This window comes from Neoarthrinium moseri, assembly GCF_022829205.1.
Source record: "Neoarthrinium moseri strain CBS 164.80 chromosome Unknown scaffold31_Wmoseri_CBS_16480, whole genome shotgun sequence".
In the NCBI taxonomy this organism is placed as follows: domain Eukaryota; kingdom Fungi; phylum Ascomycota; class Sordariomycetes; order Amphisphaeriales; family Apiosporaceae; genus Neoarthrinium; species Neoarthrinium moseri.
The window spans coordinates 439391-455503 of NW_026055145.1; the positions used below are offsets into that span (position 1 = coordinate 439391).

Below are 16113 nucleotides of genomic sequence, written 5' to 3' on the forward strand. Positions count from 1 at the left end.
GACGCGAGACGCGAAAACACGGCGCGACCGTTTGATACCTAGCGATGGACTACCAGAACCGCGCCGGCTCCAAGTTCGGTGGCGGCGGTGTCGCTTCGCAGAGCGCAACCAACGCCGACCGCCGAGAGCGCCTGCGCAAACTCGCCCTCGAGACCATTGACTTGGACAAGGACCCTTACTTCTTCAAGAACCACGTCGGATCCTTCGAGTGTCGCCTGTGCTTGACCGTTCACCAGAATGATGGCTCCTACCTCGCCCACACCCAGGGCAAGAAGCATCAGACCAACCTCGCCCGCCGCGCCGCCAAGGAGCAGAAGGAGGGCAAGGGCCAGATCGACCCCCAAACCGGCCTGCCCGTCGGCGTGGTCGGAGCGGGATTTGCCGCGCTAGGTCTGGGGGGCGTCCGCAAGAACGTCGTCAAGATTGGCCGTCCAGGCTACAAGATCACCAAGGTGCGCGATCCGGTGTCGCGCCAGCAGGGCTTGTTGTTCCAGCTGCAGTACCCGGAGATCACCAGCGACGTCGTCCCCAAGGTGCGCTTCATGAGCGCCTTCGAGCAGAGGGTTGAGGACCCCCCGGACAAGAACTTCCAATACATGCTCGTGGCCGCCGAGCCCTACGAGACGTGCGGCTTCAAGCTGCAGGCCAGAGAGATCGACAGGACCGGCGAGCGGTACTGGACCTGGTGGGACAAGGATCTCAAGGAGTTCTGGGTCCAGGTCATGTTCTTAACGGAGCGCGAGGAGCGCTATGTGGGTGTGCCTGGTTTGCCGGGCAGGAGGTGAGGGAAGTGAGGGGCAGCCGGATTACAACACTACAACGAGGAGTTATAAGCAGGCCGAGAGAGGCGTTTCGGATGCGGAGTCAAGGGAAAGGATCGGCAAGATAAATTGTAAGATACCTCGGCCTCAGCAACGTGCCGCTCCTCTAACGACCAGTTGCAGAGCTGCTTTGATGGAGGAATTGAATATACCCCATTTGTTTGACCGCCGTGGAGCCAGAAATCCGCAAGTTCCAGTGGCTTCAAGTGCGTCACTGGCTGTCCACTATACAGATAGCTTCTGGATTGTTGTGTCCAAGAGACCTCGTAGCGAGAAATAGACGCTGGAGTCAGAGCAAGAAAAGCTTATAACCTTTATATTAAATTAGGGGTTTGAATTGCAGATAAACTCACCATGCCTATTATGATACCCAAATGCCAGAACAAAGGTCTCGATAATGCCAGCATACCTTCTCTAATGCCCCAATTTTCAGATATATCTACAATGCCTCGCCCCCACGCTGGTGGCCATCTTTACCTATCTCTAACTCGTCAACACACACAAAGGGACCCCAATATACAAAGATATACCTCACAACCACTACACGATGAAGCTCGTGTGCTCCTCCGCTGCGATTGTTGGCTTTGCAGCCATGGCGCACCTGGTCTCCGCCATCCCCATGTCTACAGCAGACCCTTCCACGACGGCGGCCAACGTGGCATCGGCCACACAAGGAGTTGCCGATGAACAGCCCCTGGCAAACGCCTACTCGCACTTCGGAGATTTCTCTGCGCGATGTAACGCCTGCCTGAACAAGTGCCTTAGCAGCCGTGGCTATGATGCGAAGTGCGCGGATCAGTGCTTCAAGCAGAAAATTTGCTAGATCATGGCTTCCCAACACACATATCCACCCGTATGCTAGGAACACAGCAGCAAGGCACGCACCACACTGGCCGAAACGATTTTCTATGACAAGTTACTGGCGCCCGTGGCGAAGCTTGTGTCGACTTCAGGCTTATATGTGTGTGGGATCGATAAAGTCCTCATTTCACGCGAAGTATTTAGTCTAATGGCCCAGAGGCTCGATTGGAAGCTGTAGTCAAGTAGTTAGACTAGATGGAATAGCTAGGATAAAGTGGCATAGAAAGTGATCTGTCAAAATCTCAACAAAAGTATAACGCGAAAGCGGCTCTGCTCAAAGTGGTCGGTTGCTGATACTGTGATGAGCCAATGCTGCGGTTCCGTGCAAGACTCAAAGTTTGCAACACAAACAACAGAACCACCGCTTTCGTGGCCAGGTGCCCTCTGAGTCATCAGCATGAGCCTCCTTTGTGTGACTCTGAAAGAAGGGTGACGCTGCTGGCTTATGAAATTGTTGCTTTCGTAGCACATTTCGGTGAATACTTTTTGTCAGCAAGCATATTACCGCCTCAAGTGTTGTGGGTTGACCCAAGACACTAGCCATACACTCAGCTTCCGCGGTCGAACTCTATGCTCAAGCCTCGCTGCCTGGTGGCGGAGTGTGTCATTGAGCGCGACAGAGTTCTAGTAGAGTCATCTATCACGTGTTGACTACTTTGGCTCGAACCGTTTTATCTATCCTCCATTCATTCCCCTGTACGTTGGTCATCTATGCGAATTATGTTTCGTTATGCTTGGTGACCCTTGACCATGAGATGAAGACTCTCGCGCCTTAACCGATCAACTCAAATTGCATCGTGCGAATCTGCTGTCTATTCGGCACCGTCCGAAAAACTTGGGGGCGGTAAAGTTGGGTGGCGCAATCGAGTGCCCGTGAAACTGATCAAGAAACTCCAGGCTACACCTAGGCTAGCACGCTGCACATTGCGGCCGCAAAGTAAGCATCACGGGCTCGAGTTACCGTTCCACAGCGGCCATTGGTGTGACCACCGAGCCGCAGGATAACACACCATCTTACCTACATTCCATCCCTGGTACTAAGGGTGAGGCTCGGTTCGGTCACCAAATTTGGCCTTGAGAGAGCTCACAGCCTTCTCATACCGGGTTTTACGTTGGCTGCATTCCTAATTACATATTGTTCGTGTGCATGCGGGCTGCATGCAAGCCACCCCGTCTGCCATGTGAGCCAAGGATTCAACGGCGGGAGGCGGCCAATGGAAAGTCATACCGGCTTCAGATGTCAGCAAGACCAGGGGTCACCTGGCGTTCATTCTCCACGAACGGTGTGTAAGACAGACTGCCATTTCGGGCTATGCGCTCAGCTCAGCCGCGGGATTCGGCTCACTGGTCAGACGTGCATCTGCTATTTCGAGTACTAGGGTTCATGAATGGGAGTGATCACGGGACTGTTGTCAAGGGAAGCCTGTGTTCATATAAGTATCTACCAAATTTGTCCAATAACTGATCAAAAGGTTAGGCTTACCAAAACAAAAATAAAAAAAGTTTACTACACTCGCTCGACGATCAAAACTATAAGTCAACTTTGGTCAGTGAAACCGACACGAATAGGCAATACGAAAGTCGCACCACATTACACAGTACTAAGGCGACCAGATATAAGGCTGTTGCGATTGAAATCCAGCAAGATGTCAACAGCCCCCAAAGACGTCAACTCGCCTCTCCTTAGCCCATCAACGCGAACAGCTCATCCGCAAGTGAGCTTTTCGGCAAAACAAGCCGACTCGAAATCAACGCCTAGCACTAACGGTCCACGTCTCGGCACAGACATAAACTCGAGACCAATGGCGCCTACGAACGCAACCCCCATTGACCCCGTGCCACTCAAGGCGGACACCAACATGTCTTGGGGCGCGCCACTCGGCCTCAAAGTCCGTGGTGCGAACGATGAGAACTTGATCATATTCAGAAAGGCTGTGGGTATCAACTGGCACCCCAAGAACGTCGACAATGCAACCCTGGAGGAAGGGCGAAAATCGGCCACTGGTATATACAAGTCTGTCCTGGACGCGGAGCAAAAGAAGAACATCCAGCATGATACAGTCACTGTGCTTCTGTACTTTCTCTACTTCGCGCAAGTGGTTGTCGGTGCGGCGCTCACAGCCCTGGGTCCGAACGCATCCCAGTACGTGGTCCCGATCACCCTACTGGGTGCTGTCAACACCGTGATCGCGGGTGTGCTTGCCTTGATTAAGGGCTCGGGACAACCACAGAGACTGGGCAAGGATCAAGTGGGCTACCGGAAAGTGCAGGACTGGATCGAGGAGACGGAGGCGCTCCTAGCAGTCGGTGTCATCGGGAGAGACCGGCGGGAGGTCGGCCTCCTGGTCGAGGTGGCGTTCAAGAAGTACAACGCCGCCAAGGCCAGCGAGGAGAACAACCGCCCCGACATGTACGTGCACCAACCCATGGAGTCGCTCGGGAACCGGACGAGCTCCGATTCCTTCGAGCGCGGCAGCAAGTCCAAAAACACAACCGCTGAGACTGAGGAGGCGAACTAGGTTCCGTCGCGTACTCGCGTCTATTGTACGGATTCTTCGAAAGTATCTACTTTGGCGCAAGGATGGTAATCTATAGAGGAACAGATAGAATCTTCATAATTGTATAGTTGCTTAATCCAATAATCGAGACCTCATCTCACTGGTGCCAGTCGCCCACTACCCACTACCATGAAAAAAAAGTATCCCAACCGATCGGCGCCTCCGGTGTCCTCGTTGATTCCAACATGCCCGATTTCCGACGCCTTGTCCCAGAAACAGAGGCTTGAAGGAGCTTTTCCCGAGAATCAACCAATGGGAAGGGAATGTTATGATTACAGCCTCGTCGCAATCCGAGCATCCTACGTCAGCAATAGATTCCTTCCCCTGCAGAGTCATCCCAAGCCATGGTCAGCCTGCATCCAATCACACCTCAATCTCCGACGCCGATGCTCCAGCTGACACGACTTTTGTGTCGTGTAATTTCAACCACGTGCCACGGGTCATCTCGTTATGTCGATGCTTCAAACGAGTTATGCAGATCGGTTTCCTCGGACAACCTGCTCGTGGAACATAGTGCTTACTTCAAATATGGGTTGCCGAGTCCTGCAGGGCGAGAGGAGCGCTTTCAGGCAAACAAACAATCGTCTGAGTGGAGCGATACATACCGGCGGAAGGCTCTTATGCGCTTCGCAGGACCCAGTTTATCGATATTCGCTGAAAGAGCCAGTCTGCCACAATGCGCATGACTGTAGATTGGGTTTCGGACTCATTGTTGCCCCATGTTGTCGTCTCTACATGCTATAGTGCTGGTCTTACCATTGTATTCCTGTCACAAGGAACTGCAAGTTGTTTTGCGCTTGTTATGCTACCCTTCGAGCTTATACAGGGACGAGAATTCTTCTGGTTAAGTTTGAACAGCATGCCTTTTCTTTCCCTTTGCATAACTCTTTGTTTCTGTATTTTTTCCACTCTTAAAGATGTGACAGCTTACCATCAGGAGAGAGAAAGGTCCAAACAAGCAACCCGTACGTTATCTCACTGCAGGAATAGGGGAAGTGCAACAGATTCTTTGAAAGGTCGGTTGAGGAGATTTGCATGGCCATAAATATGTCCTCAACTTGAGCGTCGGTTCTTACATCTCTATAAGTCATCGCCACCAGGGAGTTGGTCTTGGTGTCACAACTTGTCCACGATCGATGGCATAAGTAGATGAGTACGGTGCCCACCATATAGTCTAAAGGGCCTTAGAGGTTACGATTGATATAGAAGTGCCCCGCGAGATTGTACGTCAGTATTAGAGTATATGCTGTAAAAGTTTAGGCCTCCTTCGGCAGTCTGAAGGATTTACGTTGAAACACCACAGAGCCTCGAAGTCATGAATACAGGACGAGCAGATGAGCCAGGCGGGCAATACCAACAAAGTCAAACACTGTCTATGTCAATATTCATGGCCTACACAAAACTGACCCAGACATCTGGGCTTCATCAGCGCTTAGTAATTTTGCCAAGTGCCATGCCCCTAATACTTCCTCGGTATGTGGGACGTGGCCCCGCTGTTGCGGGATGCTAAATGATAACTTCCACTGACGATTGCGGAGGGGTGGGCAATGTTTTGGAAGCAGTACACAAGAATGAATGCCGTCAGTATTTCATTCAGGCCTGCAAGAGCGCCTACTTTGTGAATCGTTGACTGCATACTGTCAGGTATTCAGACACTCGGTATTAGAAAGGATGCAGGGACCTCTACACCATGGTTTCGACCCCAACTTTCTCTCCAACTTCAACCCCCAAAATGCAAACTTGAACCCTATTTTGATGTATGTAGATCAATGCTGATCTATCCGCAACCTCCCATATTGGTGCTACTGTAGATGGGCTTTTTATGCGGAATATCACCGTCCTAACGTTGTGAAACAAAACAAGTTAGCCTCGCACTAGTAGAACCTTGGGTCACCTCACTACTACGTCCTCTCCGTCCAATCGCATGACGGGTCTGAAGATCCTTCCGTTTATGCACACTTGGCAAGTCTTGTCTTAAGACAACAGCCCTTGTACAATTGTTACCTCATAATATCGTCTCTAATAATGCCTAGCATCTCTAGCAATGAGCACTTGTGCTCGGATGTTGGGCACATGCCAACGGCTATGTCTTGCCACACCGTTGCTTTTCTTCCTGATGCAAGATCATCCACGTATGAATCACTTGCCGCGGCTGCAAGGGAGAAACAAGTTCAAGTACCTATATAGGTACTCAAGAGCTAGCATCAATTGTGACTAGGCGGGAGGTCAACCCACTCCAGTAATTCGGGGCAGGCTCACACCAACAACCCATGGACTTGCACCTGCCCGAATGGAATGTGACATCGTTGCTACAACCAAGGCTTCCACAATTCATACAAGGCACACAAGGAAACAGGATCTGGCCCGAGTAATTTTCACTATTTTACAGGGTACGACCCATGCTTGACACTGAAGTCTCAGTCACATCTATCTTGTTGCGAAGATAGAGCAATCATCAAATATCACCAACTACCTTCCAGTCAACATGCATCTCGCCATCATTTCAACAATTGCATCGGCCCTTGTGCCTCTTGGTATGTACCTGACATCTCCATAGATGCCCTCAGTGGCCACCACAAGTGCTAACGCTGTCTCTCTTAAGTATATGGCCAGCAAAACTCATCCTGCCCTGGGGTGCCTGGGTTTCGCTATGGTTTTGCGATTGATCCGCAGTTTCGGGCAGTCAAAGTTGCAGGCGGCCTCACCAGACCCCGCGGCATAGCGAGAGATCGGGCAGGCCGTTTGCTCATAGTAGAGTCTGGAAAGGGGATCACGCAGCATGCAGTGGGCACTGATGGCTGCATCATAGGAAGCGTCGTCTTGCTGGGACTTGCCAGTTTGAACCACGGCATCTACCTAAGCCCTGATGAGTCGAAGCTTTACGCCAGTACTGGAACCGAGGTTTACAGCTGGTCTTATGACTCCACCACTGGAGCTGTCGGCAATGACCAGACTACTCTTGTCAAAGGCATGCGCAATTCAGGCCACACCACCAGGACTTTGGCGATTCCGCCCAGTCATCCAAATCTCCTTGTCGTTTCTCATGGCTCGGATGGGAACATGGACTATCCAACCGTTAGCCCAAGCGCGGCCAGAGCAATTGTCAAGGTCTTCGACCTCAACTCAACTCCAGCAGGGGGATTCGATTATGTGACTCAGGGTTGGAATGCAGGCTATGGCTTGAGAAATGAGGTTGGTCTTGCATTCGACGCCAACGAAATGTAAGTTCGATTCGAAGTGAATAGAGGAACCCACGTTAAAATGGTCACAGGCTATGGGGTGTGGAGAATAGCGGCGACGACTTCGTGCGGACGGTTGATGGCGTGTCTACCGATATCCACACCGACAACCCAGCGGACGAACTTAACTATCTCGGAGATGTGAGCAAGCCGAACGATCAGTGGTATGGGTATCCAACATGCTACACAGTCGGTGGTCCAAGTGAAATCAAGGATGCAACCTTTGCCCTTGGTGATCAGTTCGTCCTCGCTCCTAACAGCACTTTCAACGACACCACTTGCATCCAGGCATCCGTGCCACCCCGATTGACTCTGCCGGCACACTCTGCACCACTTGATGCGAAGTTCGACAGTGTTTTCCAGAATCTTTTCGTAACGCTTCACGGAAGCTGGAATAGACAGCCGCCCTCAGGCTACCGCGTCGTGCGAGTCCCTTTCACCAAGGCTAATGACGGATCGTTCGCCCCTGTTGCAGCCAGCAATCAAGTCGGATTCACGGACGTCTTTTACCCGTTGGACACGACGCAGTGCAGTGCTCAAACATGTACCCGCCCAGTTGCAATGGTATTCGATGCAGCCGGTCGGCTCTACGTGACGAGCGACACGTCTGGGGAGCTCTTTCTAATCGAGGGCGCGTGAGTGATGGACATCAGCTGGAATATCTTGGAAGATCCAGGAAGCTTTGGCCTATTCTGCGCCATCAGAGTGTAATGGGGACCAAAGCGTTTGTAGTTTAATACAGTTTCATTTCTTTGCCAAACGATTGTCGCGAATAATATCACTTTATTCTTTAACAGCACGATCAAACTATTGAAATCGAATAGGGTGAATGCAGTGATACGGATGCAGCCCATTGCTAACTGCCGATCTCCGTCACAGGGGTCCTGGTGAATTGTTGGAGTAGACCGGGGTTGTCTGCCAGGGGTGACCAGAGCTTCACCCTAAAAGGAGGAAAATTGGGCACTTCATATCTCCGATACAGACCATATCAATGCTTTCGGACTCTCTCATACCCACAATCGGCTCGGTTACAGACTCTCCGCCGGTTGCCGTAACATCGCTAATGACGAGGTTAGTTATGTGTTGTATTGATGCGACACACTGACCTGGGCTGCGGGTCGATAACTCCTGGTTGTAATTGATCGATAACATTGTGAGAGTCACATATAAAGTAGATGTCCGCCCAGATTGATGTGATTGAGACTCGCGCGTGAAGTCTCTCGAGCGCTACATCCCAACACCACGAACAAGTCAAGATGATGATTGTCACGCTTCTCCTCTCCTTCCTGGCCTTCAGTGGTCAAGCCTCAGCGGCAACATGGTATTTCCTCCGCTATTATACGCCGTCCGGCGCCAAATTCACTTCTTTTTCCGGAGAGATGGTCATTCCGGCACTACCCAAGGCTGGGACATACTATCTGTGGCCAGGGCTACAGCCGACTGATAACAGTGGCGTATACCAGAATGTCTTGGATGGAAGGAGTGGGACGTGGTTAGTATTGAAAGATCATGTCCTTGAACCTTCTAAACAATTGACCTTATTTCAGGTGGATCGGATCTGGATGGTGTTGTAGCAATCCGAGCCTGCCCTGGGGCGGTGGTTTCAACACATACGCTGGAGACACCGTCACCTTTAGCAATACACTTAAGAGTGACAACTCTGGCTGGACTTCTACCATAAGCAAGTCCGGTTCTACTGCCACTGACACCTTCGCCCTTGGTAAGTGAGCCCTGCGCGAGTTGATCCTGATAGAGCGCTGACAGATCTTGTACTCTAGCAAGCAAATCATTCAACCAGGTTCTCTTTGCTATCGAGCTGTAAGTCGTTAGAAGTTGCAAACTGGAATGGAAAATTAACCTTTCACCTAGCACTGGAGTAAGTTGGGACTTTGGACAATTGGCTTTCAAGAACGTCAGGATTGTATGTCACACCTTGCCAACTGTGCATGAGCACGTGTACTGACTGACTCCTCAGACAAGCACTGGTACTGATTCAAGTTGGTGCAACTCGTCACCTGAAAACTACAACGGCGCCACAACGTACTCAATCAGCGGTGTCAAAGCTAGCGTCAGCGGAAACACTGTGACTTGCACCATCAGCTCTGTCATTCTGCAGAAGCCTAAATGAGAGTAACATGATAGATCTGTATCGCATTTACGGTTACCTTGGTCCCCTTGGGATCCGATTTCCATTCTACTTCATACCCCATGAAGTTGGAGTCGTACTCATCTCGAACTCAATAGTGCCTGCTTCTACAATGTCCCTGTGCCTGAGAATTGGACGATCAATAGATCGACCATTGACCGTGAGATTCTTGATGTATGGCTTGGTAGGTGCCCCTCGAGCAATGATGACCAGAGTCCTCTCTTCTGCTCCATCCGCGTTGGTCTCTCCCCCGGACACTGCTCCGATGGGAATGCGTATGGTGACTCTCTCAAAGAATGGAGAGCCAACAACGTATTCATCGCTCGAGGGATTGACTGGGTAAAAGCCCAAGGAAGAGAAGACGTACCACGCACTCATCTGCCCCAAGTCCTCATTGCCACTGAGCCCCGAACTTGTAGTGTTGTAATTCTCCCAAGCGATGCTCCTAACCTGGTCAGCCGTCCGATGTGGATACCCTAGTATTGAGTACAGATATGGCACATGGTGCGATGGTTCATTGCTGTGCATGTTGTGGTCGCCATCAAAGTGCTCGTTCAACTTATTGAGGAGTCCGTCACGGCCATCGTGGAAAAGAGATGCCAGGCCGTCAACATCGTGCATCACATCAAAGGTGTAAACCCATTTGTCGCCCTCCGTCCAACCCCAAGTATCATTAGCCCACGTTCCATTCGCATTACGGGCTTGCATAAACTCTGTCTCATTATTCCAGATCATCGCATAGTTCTTCGATCTTTTATCGAGTGATGCAGCTGCTGACGTGTTGCCGGCAGCGCGTGCAACGACAGCACATGACGCATCGTCAAAAGCGTAGTCCAATGTGCGCGAAGCAGATTCTGACCAGCCATCATTGGCCACCCACCCTCGGCTCAGGTAGCTAGTCAAACCGGCGCGGGCTTCATAAGGGGTGTCAGGCTGCCTGTCATAATACAGCAGACCCGTGTCATTGTCCGGAGGTGTATATGCATCTTTATGTATAGCCTCCCAAGCCTTTTGTAAATCAAAGCTTCGAAAGCCCCTAGTTATCGCGTTGGCCAGCAGGGCGTCCGCGTTTGTGCCTATCATGATGTTTGTCTCGACCATGTTCGCCCACATTGGAAGTCTTCCAGTCCAGTCAAAGATCTTAAGCAGTGTCCGCATCATATTATTGACTTTCTCGGGGGCAAATATTGTCAAGAGTGAGTGCTCGGCACGATAGGTGTCCCATATTGACCACGATTGGAAGTATGATTCGTTACTCGCGTGAATTCTGTCCGTATATCCGTTATAGAAAGTCCTGACACATTTCGGGCCATTCGTTGTCGGCTCAGAATAATCATTGGGGTATTGAAGGGTGTGGTATAAGCTGGTGTAAAAAATTATGCGTGGATCGTGGTCCTCACCCGTGGTGTTCACTCCCTCAATGGCGACCCTCCCTAGTTTCTCCAACCAGGCAGTTTTACTGTCATGTACGGTATCTTTCAGTGCGGTACCATCTGGTATTTCAATGTCGATGTTCTTCCTCGCCTGTTCAATGCTGACGAAAGAAACACCAGTGCGCACTTCAACTCTTGTCGTATTTGCCCTGAACTTAACATAGGCCCCCAAAGCTTCTCCCGCAGCCTCAATGGCACCTTGGGAGAGACTTGAGCTCTCAGAAATTCCGTGTTCTACAAATGGCTGCGAAAAGCGAGAAACGAAATAACCTCTGAATGAGTCTGGTCTGTCTGGACCGAGTCGATAATCCTGTCGCTGAGGATTGGAGCCCGAAATCTCCCACTTCAACGCATCAATACGTACTTGGCCTGTCCAGTTCTTTCGGGATGCTTGAAGAAAAATGTATGGCTCCAGTGCCGTATTACCTGCGCCATTGGTATCTTCGAAATCAAGCCGAAGATGGCCAACATGCCCAGTGGCACTCAATGCAGCTCGAATCAAGCGATCATATGGGGTATTACTAGGCTCCGATCTCTTGAATCTGCCATTCGCACCCGCAACGACGTTATCAGAGGCGGGACCTGTACCTCCTGGGACGGGACCCTCCCCGGCGGCCTCTTCTGTCAGATTCCAACCATTTTCACCAGTAGTATCTGCGTTCAACAACACTTCATAGACATATGGTGTACTGATCTCGTCTGTCTTGCGAAACGCTAGTCCACGCTTCTTGAACAGGGGCTGGACTTCGGCACCCCATCCTGGGGTAAGCACGACTTGCCCCAGCTCCCCCATCCAGATAGCTGGTTGGTGAGTTGCCTGGAACCCATGAATGAGTTCATCATTATCGTGATATGGACACTGAGATATAAAGTTCTCACGTGTTTGCGGGGTCCATCTCGTCATGCCGAAAGGGATTGACACAGATGGGATCATGCCTCCATTGTCATTTGGGCTAGGCCCGCTGGTCCCAACGCGGGGATTGACGTACTGAAGTACACCGGAATTCTCGTGGTATGTTGCTCCCTCATTCTGCCTTGACACTGTCGGCATACTGAGGGCGTGGCACGCGCCGAGACAGAGCCAGGTGGCTGGAGATAGTTGCCGCATTGAGGCGATTATAGAACAAAATGGTAGACGGGAAATATCTAGTCACTTCGAATGAGAAATTAATATTCAACTTATTTTCAGTTTCAAGACAATCATCTGAAAAAGTCGATCCGTGCTCCTCGTTACAACATGGGAGGGGTGCATATTGATGACAGGAGGACCCACACTACACCAACTAAGGCGAGGCGATGACCGGACGGCCGATCGCTTAACTGTGCGGAGAAGGATCTAGTTCCTGATGCCTCTTCCTATGGACTAGAAAGTACACAATTGTAAGATTCGTACGTTACTGTGCTTCACGGATTGTTGAAGGAGTAATGGTGGGATAGAATGGATTGCCATACCTAGCTAGGTAGACGAACCAGTCAAACGGGCCTAATCATTGGAAAATGGTATTTTCAGACTATTCAACACCAACAGTATCAAGCTTCAGTCCTATCAATATCACGGCGTTTTAATGTCGAGCGATCTGAAACAAGAAGCGGAGTGTACTCACGGAACTGAGCATGACAAAGCTGGAAGCCACCACTTCAACCTAGCCAATCTTGAGCTGTTCATTGCTTCTCGTGTTCCATAAGAAGCCCTAACGAGACTCGCGGAAGCTCGGTCGCCCATCTATATTGTAGGTTCCTCATCGACTAGGTACTCTAGGATATAATAGAGCATGATACAACAGCGACTGAACTATGTTCAGGCTGCTATGACTGGCAGGTAGATGATACCGGAGTATAGTACAACTTATATCGATAGTAGCGAGATATTATTACTATATGTGGGATACTAAGCACTATCGAGTTAAATAGAAGAGACTGTTTCGAGTCCGAACGACACAAGGCTTGTGGAGTGGTTGCAATGCTGTTTTTGCTACGTTTTATGATCTTGGGACTCTGTCCCTATCAAAATGGTGCTTTAACTTTACTGGAGATCAGATGAGGTACCCCAAAAGATTCCTTATACAGTCTCTACCTTGTCCCTTACGTTAACAATGGGGCAAAGTTCTGTCTGTCTTTAAATACTACCTAACTCACCATGCCGTTACAGCCCTAAATTGTAGAGTGCACTCGATAAACCCCGTTACTCTATTAAACTCACCCTTCAGTACTTAGGTCTAATTGATCACGAGCAACTAACATGGAGTCGTCATCCAAATTGCTTTTAAAGGCTTGTCTGACGCCTATATAAGTAGCCTGCGTGCGACGCCTGAAGCATAACTTGCTTCTCACAGAACCTGTATGCAGATTTAAACGCGCTCAATGATGAATTGAGCTTAAGCCACCCCGTATTGGTGTCTGGAGATGGCCGCGGAGGATCTTGTAATTGTCAATAGTAATTACAGTTGGCCGATGCGAATCTTCGTTGTAGGTGATAGCGAAGACAATTACATGATTGGAGCATACGTAAGCCCTAGTACTAACCTTGATTTTTTTTATCGTGTTTCTATTTAAGTGTATACTTGGGTAGTCTCATCCTTTTATGTACGGAGGAGGATGACTTGAATTGCTAATCGATAGATTAGTTCGTGAGTTTGTGATGGTATACCTGTGGTAAGAGGTGAGACCGGACTTTTCGGGGCTACCCTTTCGTTGATCCCAGGTCAGCGTCCGTGTCCCCAGGGCCGAATTTTTAAGCCCCTTCTATTTGATAACAACTATGTTCTACAGAGCAGGTTCTTTTACTTGGCTAGCTGCAGATGAAAGCAGTACATATGTAAGTATTGTATGTATCACTGGGCGAATATGGGAGGTTCTGCCCAGTCAAAGCTCTGATTGGCTGACCTTGTGCACCATCCTTGTCAAATATGGCTCCGCTCTCATCCGTGGAGCCTGCATCTTAAACACCCTCGGAGCTCTTGGGCTATGGACTTGCAGTAGGCTCAACCGTATGTCGAAAAGACGGGGGAGAGCATTGATGATGCATGTGAAGAAAGTAGAGTTCACGTGCCGCGGTGTCAAAAATGTAAGTTCCATTCACAAGTCGATGAATTCATTCCTGCAGAGAAACTCACACACTGGACAACCACGGCGGCAACTTGCAAGGCGCACCGCCCCAAATTTGTGGAGTTGGGAGGAGACGCCGATCGCTAAGAGGAGCGAGCGACAAGTGTTCTCTCAGTTATGAACCTGGCCAAGCGCCGTTTTCGCCATCGCAGTCGTAATCGGCTTCTACAACTCTTGAAACACTCCACCGCGACGACACGAGGCTGGCCTTTCGAGTCGCCGTTTTCATTGCAGCGCAGCCCCGGATCGTTCATCCCGGATTCCTCGATCCTCTCGCCATTCTGGTACCCGTTGTGAAGGGAGCCGAATTGCGATAGACACTTCAGCCAGGCCACTCCGTCGTTGCACCAACGTCATCGACCAGCATTCTGGATAGTTCGGCGACGAGCAGCCTCCGTCACGAGCGCTTATCACTCTGGCTACGTCAAGGACCCCTAGAACCTTCACCCTAATCATTTGAAAGACGCCCGTCCAACAGTGACTTCCACAATGTCTTGGGAACTCACTCGTCGCCGAATCGCCCGTGCGGCCAACAGCAAGTTCATCTTTGATCGTGTGGTACGTCGCTCCGCCGTCCCCCCCAAGGCAGCATTAGCGACGATCGGCTTCATTCCTATCGTCGCATAACTCACCTGTGCCTTTAACCGACAAGCTGACATTGCGTGCCACTACGTCTAGCCGTTACTCCATGCCATCATATTTTTCATCGAGATGACCATCGTCGCGAGGCTGGTCACGAGGTTCAATGCCTACTACGATGAACGACCTCGTATGCTCCCTCCGCCCTCAGACCACGTCTCAGTACCGATGATTTGAAGTCTAAACCATGCTGATTCTTGACCGTTACAGTCCTCACCATGATGGTGACCAACGCCGTCCTCGGAGGTATTGCCGACACGGTCGCCCAGACCATTACCTCAGTCCGTCTCAGGGCGCTGCGCAAACCCGGCGGCATCACCAAGGACGATCCGATCGCCATCGAAATCCACGACCTGGACCGAAAGAACCCCCTGTACGACCGCGACTTGATCCCGGACTCCAAGGCACTGCCGCCGCCGTTCGACTTTGAGCGGCTCACCCGCTTTATGGCTTACGGTTTCGCCATGGCGCCCCTCCAGTTCAAGTGGTTCTCCTTCCTCTCGCGGGCGTTCCCGATCACCAAGACGAGCGCTTTCGGCCCGGCAATGAAGAGAGTGGCATTTGACCAGCTGGTGTTTGCACCATTTGGTATCGCCTGTTTCTTCACTGTCATGACGGTCGCTGAGGGCGGCGGACGACGGGCGGTCACGCACAAGCTGAGGGACATGTACATCCCTACTTTGAAGGCCAACTTTATGGTCTGGCCTGCGGTGCAGATCATCAACTTCAGGCTCATGCCCGTGCAATTTCAACTGGTGAGCACCCCAAGAACTCTGAGGCGATGCGAGCACCTGCGTCTAACACGGTCGTCTAGCCCTTTGTTTCTACTATTGGTATTGCCTGGACGGCATACTTGTCCCTGACCAACGCGTCGGAGGAGACACCGCCGGCCAACGAGGCGCTCCGATCGCCCAACATCCGACTTCCCTAAGCGACAAGCAACTTGAGGGTATAGAAAGTGCGTCATTTGGATTCGTATTCTCTCCTTGTTTGTTTCGATTATTAGACAGACATGGAAGGGGCGTTGCCGGCTTCCGCTCCTTTCACTCTGCTCCCCATGGGTCGCTTCAGCAAAATACTCACGAACGGCATGGAGTTGTGGATTTGCAATTCCCGGATGGCGGCAGGTCGGCGTTCCTCTCGTTTTTCTACGTGTACCTTAAGATGGATATCCGAAGAAGCATACCTAGCACTCGCTTGTTCCGCGCTTCGTGAGTGATGCAAGTCTCGCCATGTACCCCGTGTGGACGTCGAAATGCTGCAACAATGTGGGCATAGGGAAGGCTGCCGCAAAAAGACGCCACGCGTAAG

General features: G+C 50.8%; 7 protein-coding genes across 7 annotated transcripts; 6 read left to right on the forward strand and 1 right to left on the reverse strand.

Moving 5' to 3' along the window:
* Positions 1-44: 44 nt before the first annotated feature.
* On the forward strand, positions 45-785 carry JN550_007904 (uncharacterized protein; the record flags this gene model as incomplete). Its single annotated transcript, XM_049319806.1, has 1 exon — positions 45-785. One exon carries the CDS (start codon positions 45-47, stop codon positions 783-785), a length of 741 nt encoding a protein of 246 aa, XP_049170260.1.
* A 583-nt stretch (positions 786-1368) lies between these two features.
* Positions 1369-1644, forward strand: JN550_007905 (uncharacterized protein; the record flags this gene model as incomplete). Its single annotated transcript, XM_049319807.1, has 1 exon — positions 1369-1644. One exon carries the CDS (start codon positions 1369-1371, stop codon positions 1642-1644), a length of 276 nt encoding a protein of 91 aa, XP_049170261.1.
* Positions 1645-3328: 1684 nt separating this feature from the next.
* Positions 3329-4201, forward strand: JN550_007906 (uncharacterized protein; the record flags this gene model as incomplete). Its single annotated transcript, XM_049319808.1, has 1 exon — positions 3329-4201. The coding sequence occupies one exon, from the start codon at positions 3329-3331 to the stop codon at positions 4199-4201; it is 873 nt and encodes a 290-aa protein (XP_049170262.1).
* A 2524-nt stretch (positions 4202-6725) lies between these two features.
* JN550_007907 (uncharacterized protein) lies at positions 6726-8118 on the forward strand (the record flags this gene model as incomplete). Its single annotated transcript, XM_049319809.1, has 3 exons — positions 6726-6774; positions 6843-7461; positions 7512-8118. The coding sequence occupies 3 exons, from the start codon at positions 6726-6728 to the stop codon at positions 8116-8118; spliced, it is 1275 nt and encodes a 424-aa protein (XP_049170263.1).
* Positions 8119-8735: 617 nt separating this feature from the next.
* Positions 8736-9607, forward strand: JN550_007908 (uncharacterized protein; the record flags this gene model as incomplete). Its single annotated transcript, XM_049319810.1, has 5 exons — positions 8736-8971; positions 9027-9199; positions 9258-9297; positions 9349-9400; positions 9455-9607. 5 exons carry the CDS (start codon positions 8736-8738, stop codon positions 9605-9607), a joined length of 654 nt encoding a protein of 217 aa, XP_049170264.1.
* A 66-nt stretch (positions 9608-9673) lies between these two features.
* JN550_007909 (uncharacterized protein) lies at positions 9674-12166 on the reverse strand (the record flags this gene model as incomplete). The annotated part of the gene is made up of 1 exon (XM_049319812.1): positions 9674-12166. The coding sequence occupies one exon, from the start codon at positions 12164-12166 to the stop codon at positions 9674-9676; it is 2493 nt and encodes an 830-aa protein (XP_049170265.1).
* Positions 12167-14652: 2486 nt separating this feature from the next.
* On the forward strand, positions 14653-15733 carry JN550_007910 (uncharacterized protein; the record flags this gene model as incomplete). The annotated part of the gene is made up of 4 exons (XM_049319813.1): positions 14653-14721; positions 14842-14932; positions 15013-15557; positions 15617-15733. The coding sequence occupies 4 exons, from the start codon at positions 14653-14655 to the stop codon at positions 15731-15733; spliced, it is 822 nt and encodes a 273-aa protein (XP_049170266.1).
* Positions 15734-16113: the final 380 nt, after the last annotated feature.